This window comes from Crocuta crocuta, unplaced genomic scaffold, assembly GCF_008692635.1.
Source record: "Crocuta crocuta isolate KB4526 unplaced genomic scaffold, BGI_CrCroc_1.0 scaffold90, whole genome shotgun sequence".
Taxonomy (NCBI): Eukaryota; Metazoa; Chordata; class Mammalia; order Carnivora; family Hyaenidae; genus Crocuta; species Crocuta crocuta.
Window position 1 is genome coordinate 6219012 of NW_027527449.1, and position 10313 is coordinate 6229324.

The 10313-nt window shown below is 39.2% G+C and overlaps 1 protein-coding gene across 3 annotated transcripts in view; it reads left to right on the forward strand.

Moving 5' to 3' along the window:
* The window catches only part of KLKB1 (kallikrein B1), a 30626-nt gene extending 20528 nt beyond the window's left edge, over positions 1-10098 (forward strand). For 2 of the 3 annotated variants that reach the window (XM_077762574.1, XM_077762582.1), the window contains exons 11-14: positions 6169-6344; positions 7308-7403; positions 8998-9137; positions 9619-10098. In XM_077762574.1, coding sequence (XP_077618700.1) covers positions 6169-6344; positions 7308-7403; positions 8998-9137; positions 9619-9798 — 592 coding nt within the window. In that variant the 3' untranslated portion in view covers positions 9799-10098. The remainder of the gene's footprint in view (positions 1-6168; positions 6345-7307; positions 7404-8997; positions 9138-9618) is intronic. The other variant, XM_077762591.1, reaches the window with a different exon arrangement.
* The last annotated feature ends 215 nt before the right edge of the window (positions 10099-10313 follow it).

Here is a 10313-nt window from a genome sequence, read left to right on the forward strand (position 1 = left end):
GTTTCATGTCTCTGTTGGCCATCTGGATGTCCTCTTTGGAGAAGTGTCTGTTCATGTCTTCTTCCCATTTCTTCACAGGATTATTTGTTTTTTGGGTGCAGAGTTTGGTGAGTTCCTTATAAATTTTGGATATTAGCCCTTTATCTGATATGTCATTTGCAACTATCTTTTCCCATTCCATCGGTTGCCTATTAGTTTTATGGATTGATTCCTTTGCTGTGCAGAAGCTTTTTATCTTGAAGAAGTCCCAATAGTTCATTTTTGCTCTTGATTCCCTTGCCTTTAGAGATGTGTCTAGTAAGAAATTGCTGCAGTTGAGGTTAAGGAGTTTGTTTCCTGCTTTCTCCTCTTGGGTTTTGATGGTTTCCTGTCTCACATTCAGGTCCTTTATCCATTTTGAGTTTATTTTTGTGTATGGTGTGAGACAGTAGTCTAGTTTCATTCTCTTGTGTGTTGCTGTCCAGTTCTCCCAGCAGCATCTATTAAAGAGATTGTCTACTTTCCATTGGATACTCTTTCCTGCTTTGTCAAAGATTAATTGGCCATACATTTGTGGGTCCAATTCTGAGTTCTCTATTCTATTCCATTGGTCTATGTGTTTTNTGTTGAATTCATGGATCCATTCTAGTAGGCTTCTGGTGGAGTCTGTTGGGTTTTCCATGTAGAGTGAGTATCCTGTCGTCTGCGAAAAGTGGAAGTTTGACTTCTCCTTTGCCAATTCTGATGCCTTTTATTTTCTTTTGTTGTCTGATGGCTGATGCTAGGACTTCCAGCACTGTGTTATACAAGAGTAATGAGCGTGGACATCCCTGTCGTGTTCCTGATCTCAGGGGGAAAGCTCTCAGTTTTTCCCCATTGAGGATGATATTAGCTGTGGGCTTCTCATAAATGGCTTTTATGATGTTTAAGTAAGTTCCTTCAATCCCGACTTTTGCCAAGGGTCTTTATTAAGAAAGGATGCTGTATTTTGTCAAACGCTTTTTCTGCATCTGTCGACAGGATCATATGGTTTTTATCTTTTCTTTTGTTGATGTGATGTATCACATTGATTGATTTGCGAATATTGAACCAGCCCTGTGACCCAGGAATGAATCCCACTTGATCATGGTGGATAATTCTTTTTTTGTGCTGCTGAATTTGATTTGCAAGTATCTTGGTGAGGATTTTTGCATCTGTATTCATCAAGGATATTGGCCTGTAGTTCTCTTTTTTGGCTGGGTCTCTGTCTGATTTGGGAATCAAAGTGATGCTGGCCTTGTAGAATGAATCCAGAAGTTTCCCTTCCACTTCTATTTTTTAGAATAGCTTGACAAGAATGGGTATTAACTCTGATTTAAATGTCTGGTAGAATTCCCCAGGGAAGCCATCTGGCCCTGAGCTCTTATTTGTTGGGAGATTTTTGATAACTGGTCCAATTTCTTCACTAGATATGGGTCTGTTCAGATTTTCTATCTCTTCCCGTTGGAATTTTGGTAATGTGTATATGTTCAGGAATTTGTCCATTTCTTCTTTTTTTTTAATTAAAACAAGTTTTTAATAGCTTATTGTTAGTTGGTTTCCATATAACACCCAGTGTCCATTTCTTCTAAGTTGTCCAGTTTGTTGGCATATAATTTTTCCTAGTATTCTCTGATAATTGTTTGTATTTCTGAGGAAATGGTTGTAATAAATCCATTTTCACTTGTGATTTTGTTTATTTGAGTCCTTTTTCTTTTCTTTTTGAGAAGACTGGCTAGAGGTTTATCAATTTTGTTTATTTTTTCAAAAATCTAATTCCTGGTTTCATTGATCTGTTCAACTGTCTTTTTGGATTCTATGTTGTTTATTTCTCTCCTGATCTTTATTCTTTCTCTTCTTCGGCTGGGTTTGGGGTGCTCTTGCTGCTTGGCTTCCAGTTCGTTTAGGTGCACAATTAGATTTTGTATTTGTGCTTTTTCTAGTTTCTTGAAATAGGCCTGGAGTGCAATGTACTTTCCTCTTAGGACGGCCTTTGCTGCAATCCAAAGTATTTGGATTGTTGCATTTTTATTTTCATTTGTTTCTATATATTTTTAAACTTCTTCTCTAATTGGCTGGTTAGCCCATTTGTTCTTTAGTAGGGTGTTCTTTAACCTCCATGATTTTGGAGGTTTTCTAGACGTTTTCTTGTGATTGATTTCAAGTTTCAAAGTATTGTGATATGAAAGTGTGCATGTTATGGTCTCAATGCTTTCATATATATTGAGAGTTGCTTTATGACCCAGTATGTGATCTATCTTGGAGAATGTGCCATGTGCACTTGAGAAGAAAGTGAATTCCATAGCCTCAAGATATAGAGTTCTAAATATCTGTCAAATCCAACTGGTCCAATGTGTCATTCAAGTCCATTGTTTCTTTAATGATTTTCTGTCTAGTTGATCTATCCATTGCTGTAAGTGGAGTATTAAAGTCCCCTGCTATTAACACATTTTTATAAATAAGATTGTTTCTATTTGTGATTAATTGTTTTATGTATTTGAGTGCCTTCGTATTCAGAGTGTAGACATTAATAATTGTTAGCCCTTCCTGATTAATAGACCTTGTAATTATTATATAATGCACTTCTTCATCCCTTGTTACTGCCTTTACTTTAAAGTCCCGTGTGTCTGATATAAGTGTGGCTACTCCAGCTTTCTTTTGACTTCCTGTAGCATAATAGATATCTCTCCATCCCCTCAGTTTCAATCTGAAGGTGTCCTCAGGTCTAAAATGAGTCTCTTAAAGACAGCTAATAGATGGATCTTGTTTTTTTTTTTTTTTAATCCATTCTGCTACCCTATGTCTTTTGATTGGAGCATTGAGTCCATTTATATCAGTGTTATTATTGATAGGGTCATTGTGTTCTTTGTAGGATTCGTGCTTGTGGTGGTGTCTCTGGTACTCTGTATTCCTTGCAACATTTCCCTCATAGAGTCCCTCTTAGTATTTCTTATAGAGCTGATTTAGTGGTGATGAATTTGTTCAATTTTTGTTTATTTGGGAAGACTTTTATCTCTCCTTCTATTCTGAGTGACAGGCTTGCTAGATAATGGATTCTTGGCTGCATATTTTTTTCTGTTCATCCCATTGAAGATTTCCTGCCATTCCTTTCTGGCCTTCAAGTTTCAGTAGATAGGTCTGCAACTACTCTGATAGTTCCCTTTTGTATGTTAGGGCCCTTTTATCGCTAGCTGCTTTCAGAATTCTCTCTTTGTCCTTATATTTTGCCAGTTTCACTATGACATGTCGTGCAGAAGATCGATTTCGGTTATGTCTGAGGGGAGTTCTTCGTGCCTGTTGGATTTCAATGTCTGTTTCCTTCCCCAGATTGGGGAAGTTCTCTGCTATAATTTGTTCAAGTACTCCTTCAGCTCCTTTTTCTCTTTCTTCTTCTTATGGATCTTGTTCCATTTGATTGCATCACTCAGTTCTCGAATTCTCCTTTCGTGCTCCTGGATCAATTTATCTCTCTTTTTCTCAGCTTCCTCTTTTTCTATAATTGTGTCTTCTAATTCACCTATTCTCCTCTCTGCCTCTTCAATCTTTGCTGTGGCTGCCTCCATTTTATTTTGCATCTCATTTATAGCATTTTTTAAATTCATCACAACTATTTTTAAGGTACATTATCTTTGTAGCAGTAGCTTCTCTGGTGTGTTCCATGCCTTTTCAAGCCCAGCAATTATTTTTATGACTATTGTTCTAAATTCGTAGTCAGTTATGTTGCTTATATCTGTTTTGAGCAATTCTTTAGCTGTCATTTCTTCCTGGAATTGCTTTAGAGGAGAGTTCTTCCGTTTCATCATTTTGGCTAACTTTCTGTCTCTTGTCAGTTTTAAGAGTTTGTGATGCACTCCACACCTATGAGTACTGTTATATTAAAGGAAGCTCATTGACTGTCCAGGGCCTGTCCATTCAGGCAATGTTCTTTTATTGGTGTCCCTTGGTCTCTCTTGTTGTGTCTTTGGTTATTTTGTTTCCCTACTTGTAGTGATATTTGGGACTCTGTGCCATGTGTACTTTGGCTTGTTTCTTGAGGTAGCCCTGAAAAGGAAAACAGACAAACACATAGGGAACAAAAGCATGGAAATGCACAGACAAATCAAACTAACAAGCAAACCGAAAGAAAAAAAGAAGAAAAAGGAAAGGAAAAAAGACAAAGGACAGTCTAAAAGCATAAAACCAGAAACCCCGCTACAAATAAAAAGCAGGATGAAGGCAGTGCTCATGGCAGAGCATATACAACCAGAGAAATGGCAAAGGTGGGGAGAAAGCAAAATTGAACATTGACCAGGCGGAGAGACTAAAAGGCTTAATTCAGAGAGAGAAACCGGAGAAAATGTAGGAGGCAAGAAGAAAGAAACAAAGATAATGTTACCCAAAGAAACTATATAGTCTGATTATTCCAGAGAGAGAGAAAGGAAGGTAATGAAGGAGGTGTAGAATATGCATCAAGAGAATGAATTAGATGTGACTGTTTAGCAAACCAATAACCAGAGTGCCTAGTCCATTGGAGGGGAGAGATAAGAATGAGATAAGGGAAAATATAGCAAGAATTGATCTAGAGTTAATCACGGCAATGCATCAAGGTTGGTCTTGCCCCAGGCTCTGGTTAAAAAAAAAAAGAAAAAGAAAAAAGCTCTCCAGCACACATGGGCGTGGCTTGGTGTAGGCTGGTCTCACCTCCATTAGGGTCTGTGGTGGGCTCCTTGAGGCCCTGCCTAGGTGGTTGTGGGGAGCAAACTGATGGCGCCCCAGTCCCTTCTAGAACGAAGCATTGCAAATCACTCTTTTGGGTCCAATCTCCTTGTGCCGCAGGCATAGCCAAGGCAGGCCATGTTCTATGTCCCAAGCCCTGACTTGTTTCCAGATCTTAGTCCCAGCGCTTTAATGATACTGCCAAAAATGTCATCCTGCAGGCCAGGCAGCTTCCTAGCCAGGGATCGAGTAGGGGGAGTAAGAGAGCAGTTTCTCCTGTCGCTGCCTGGGACCGGGGTGCCCAGTCCAAAGAAAGTGCCATATCTAGAGATAGGATATTTCTCAGAACACCCTGCGGTTAGAGATGGGATGATAGGATCCCTCTCCATCCTCAGCAGAGGTTTTTCTCTTCTCCAGGGACAGTTCTGTGAGCAGTTTCACCCACTCTTTCTCTTCCCCTCGTCTCTCCGCAGAGGGGGTTCCCTCCCCTCTGTGCGTCCAGGCCCTGGCCTGTTTTTATCTTTCCCAGTTCGCAGTCACACACCTCTGAGCCCCTTTTCTTAGTAGACTCTGTCTCTTTTCCTCCCAGACTCCTGTGGTTCAATGTTCTATAGCTTCAGCCCTTCTTTGTTTGAGAGATGTGGGTGGTTAAAAAGTACAGAGCTCCCGACTTCTCTGCCATCTTGCCTCTAGCCCCTTGTCTGCCTTTTTCTTGAACCACCTTGGAGTTTTGCTCTGAGCCCTGCACCCAGTGCTCCCACTTGTGTTACTCCAGCCAGAGACCTAGATAGATCATTATTCTGCAAGTTTATTTATTTTCACAGAGAGAGAGAGACAGAGAGAGAGAGGACATGAGCAGGGGATAGGCACAGAGAGAGGGAGAGAGAATCCCAAGCAGGCTCCATGCTGTCAGTGCAGACCCAAATGTGGGGCTTGATTTCATGAATCATGAGATCATGACCTGAGCCAAAATCCAGAGTCATTCACTTAACTGACAGAGCCACCCAGAAGCCCCTAGATAGACAGCATTTTAAATAACACTGAAGCCTCCCTAATTTTCCCAGTGAGTGGGCTTGTGTAACGTTGGTTTGACTTCTTGACCATTTGGGACAATGGAAGCAATTGCTTTGAGGTTTGGTGAACTGAGCAGGATTTTCCCATAGTAAACCGTGAATCTCTCCCAATCAGTTTCTCTCAGGACTGGGACAGCAACGTTCTTCTATCTTTACTTACAGTAAACATGGAATAACTACATAAATGTACATTCTCAGTATTTCTAATAAAATCTTTAGAGATTCAGGACTGCTGTTGGTAGTGATGACAAATCGCCAGGGAGCAAAATTAGGTAAGTAAAAATATCCCATATGTAGTATTTTCTTCCCAGTTCTTTTTTTTGAAAAGTAAAGCGAAAGAAAAAGGACCAATATCAAAGCCAGTCTTTCTGGTTTCAAATTGGTATTTATTTTTTTCTCCCAGGCTTCCCCTGCCGGACATTTGGCGCATTTATAGTGGCATTTTTAATCTGTCCGAGATAACAACAGAAACTCCTTTCTCACGAATAAAGGAGATTATTATCCACCAAAATTACAAAACCTCAGAAAGTGGTGATGATATTGCCTTAATAAAACTTGAGGCTCCTTTGAATTACACAGGTACGTGGCATATTCGAAGAGACGCTAGACAGCTGAGTTCAGCAGTTTAAATTTTCACTTCAGTTTGAATAAGAGGGCAGAATGCGGACAGGTTGTCTTTATTTCCTGGATAGTGGAGTGGGAGGAAAGCTGAGAATTGCCAAGGAAGGTAACATCTGTGATCTGGATAAATATCTTCTACTTAAGGGTCAAGACATATTAATTGGTTTCTTCAGGTAAGAATACAACCACCTCTACACTATTGAAATACTGCACACAGGAAATGGCCATTTGGGAAGCCTAGATCTCTTTGACAAAAGTAGCAGAAATACAATTGCCTGAGGCATAGTAGGAATACGTGAAGGCAAACGGGGCCAGGTCATAATTCCCAGGTCGAACGTGAGTAGAGACTGATGCAGAAGGAGGTTCTGGGATGCCAGTAGCATGGTGGTTGGAGGTGTGGCCTTTGGAAGAACTTTGCTCCCCAGCTGGTGAATACCCACGGTGCCCAGTAACCATCCTGAGACCCCCGGCAAGTTGCTCCTACCTCTTTGCACCTCGAATTTCCTCATCTGTAAAATGAGCATGATAATGACCTGTTGGTTTGTTATAAAAATTGTCAGTTAATAATTTAAAGCACTTAAACACACTTAAAGTAGTGCCTGGAGATACTGTTACTACTCTTCAAAGTATCACACATAGGATAAAACACAAGAATTTTTAATGCTCTTGTCCGAAACTTTTGTTCTGAAGTTTAAGATTTAATCCAGAAAATTTGACACCAAGCCTGTCATGTGAAAATGACTCTGGAGATGAGAAATTTTCTTGAGTCATTGACCTCAGCAGTTGAGGAGAAAGCAAGAGGGTCATTGACCTTGGTGCTGCTCTATAAAAAGAGAACCTAGGAAAAGGAGAGTGTATATTTTTAAAGTCAAACTCCATACCTTTATTTAACCAAACTCTACTTTAAAAATTACCTTTCAGAATTCCAAAAACCAGTATGCCTACCTTCCAACGATGATGCAAAAACAATTTATACTAATTGTTGGGTAACTGGATGGGGCTTCACGAAAGAAAAAGGTACGGCATGACATTTTAAATGTTGTCCTTAAAAGAAGCCTTATCTCACCTCAGATATTTACTCAGTGATTTTTGAGAAGATGTATTTCTGTTTGGGTCTGGAAAAATGTATAAGGTAAGCTTTTAAGCATCTTGCTTTATAATAAAGATCACTTGTGTGACTTCACATAAAGGTTTGGTTCCATATAGGGCTAGCAAGACCATTCAAGCCCATCCTATCCTCAGTGTTAATGGTGTTCCAGTCTCTTCGCCATTGTCCTGCCTTGATATTAAGGACCAAGAGCATAGGCAGGCAAACCATCTCTCTTTCTGGAAGGCTCTTACTCTTTAATTAATTTATTTGTTTTAATACATCCTTCTTGCAATCTGATATAGCCTATGAACCACTTCTGGAATGGTACTTTTGAAAGCTTAAAGAAAAAACACAGAAATATGAAGGACCACAGTGAAATTGCAAATGAGTTATCAAAATACATTTAAGAGGATATGTTACAGTAATACATGAGTTTCTTTATTAATATATAAAATAGCAAGTTGTTCAGGTACCTGCCATAATTTTGAAATTGTGATGAGCACCAATGATATTTACCATTATCTGCCACAACTGTAATGTGCAAATATCATAACCGTGACACCAAAATATCTGCACTTTCTATTGATAGCAAGGTTGTAGATACTGCCAATACTCCCTTGTTTCGGGCTTGCCTTCATAATTCCAAGGAGTTAGACTGAAGTTGGAGACCGGTGAAAGTAAAGATGTGTTTTCCGATCCAAGTTTATAGAACAAGTGAATTCTTTCTGTGGATCCCAGTTTAAGAACCTCTGCTCATGGGTAGTTGGTGTATTTCAATTGGCCTTAAATTTTCTAGGAAACATACTATTCTCCCTTTTCAAAACTGTTCCTGCAAGTAATATTTGCATCATTCTTTACATATTCAAGCTTGTCACGCTCTTTCCTGACTTACCCCTTTACTCGATGAATTCAAATTTTTGAAATTTTCAACAAGTACCTTAAGATAGGAAGAAAATTTAAAAGCACCCTTAACTAAATAAGGAAGGTTCCCAAGGGGAATCTGGACAGTGGTAGAAATTTAATTATTTGTCAATAAATTGTTCTTCTTGGAAGATACTTGGATTTACTCAAAGAACAAGATACTCCTCTGTTGCCAGAGGTCTGGTGGTTTCCCCTCCACCCACTGAAATTGTATATTTTAAAATGATCATGTTGAATATATAAAACAAAAGCTGAGAGGCAAGAACTTCCAGATTTGGGATTGGAAGTGATAAGAGGGAATTTCTGAGAGATGTCTATTGAGATGAGAAGAAGACAGAGGACATGGAAGAGTTGTCGTAACGTTGCACATCAGAGACCACAACATGGCATGCATGCTCTCTCTCTCTCTCTGTTTCTCAGTTTTCCTTCTCTTTTACTCTCTCTCTGTACGATTAATGCTACTTTCTCACCCTTACTATTTTTAATCTAAAGAAATGACCTTAATGAAAAGTTTATTATTCTGATTTGCTTTAAGACTTTAGTATTTTTCATACTTACCTTATTTCTTCCTTGCGAAGTTACATATCGGTTACCTCATAGGGAAAATCCAAAATACCTTACAAAAGGCAAATATTCCTTTGGTATCAAGCGAAGAATGCCAGAAAAAATATAGAGATTATGAAGTAACCAAACAGATGATCTGTGCTGGCTATAAAGAAGGAGGAAAAGACGCCTGTAAGGTAATACATTTGATTGTGCAAAGAACACACAGTAATCCACTTGAGAAAATTAGCTTCAAAATATGTTTTGCATAGTATGTTTCATTATATTTCCCTTTAAAAATTCAGAGGCAAATAATCTGGCAATTTTGTAAGTAACCTTTAATAAATATATATAATTTTATTATATATATTATAATCTATGCAGAGGCATATTATGTTTAAGGGAGCACAATGGTACATATAAAAAGTGTACTAACATATAGAGCATTAGATTTATTTGACCCTGAGATTATGATGTCAACATTTCCTTGTTGGAATAAACAGAAAATGCAACAATACGTTGAATTAAATTATTTTCATCACATTCAACAACCAGTGAGGAATGTAAGACAAAAGTATAATAAGCTGTATGTGTGTGGTGTGTGCAGTGACTACAGAATTTTAAAGGCACATCTGTCATACTTTCTATTATTTTATTTTTCCACCCACTGTGACACAGGGAGATTCAGGCGGTCCCTTAGTTTGTAAACACAATGGAATATGGTATTTGGTGGGCATCACCAGTTGGGGTGAAGGCTGTGGCCGCAGAGAACAACCGGGTGTCTACACCAAAGTTGCTGAGTATGTGGACTGGATTTTAGAGAAAACACAGCTCAGTGATGGACACGCCAGCCTTTGATGAAGTCACCAGCATGAAGAAGCTTTTGAGAGGTGGGAAAAAGTCCAGTTTGTAGCATACGTTTTACAGCCTACGTCCAATTCAAGTCCTGAGCCGTGGGGTCCTCGTCTGCAAAATCACGGCGAGTGGCATCTACCTCGTGTCCTTGTCATGAGGGTTAAAAGAGACAATGCATACAGAGCTGCCGAGGACAGTGTGTGGCATGGGCTGGCTTTCAGAGTTCCGTAATAATGCTAATAACGGGAGATAGCGAATGAACGTTTCCACGATTATTTGTTGTGCAATAAAATGGCAAAAGAATGTGATGTGAAAAAAGTGTTTTCTTCTGATTGTGAAGCAGAAGGGAAGGTAAGTGACTCCAGATTCTAGCACTGTGCTTGTGCTGGCGCCACTCTGGATCACACTACATCTTAGAAACAGGAATTTCTTCTCTCTTCCTCACCTGCATGGTCATTAAAACCTACCACTGCCTGCCTCGCTTGGGGCAAAGGGACAGCAAGCTTGCATTTTGTTTT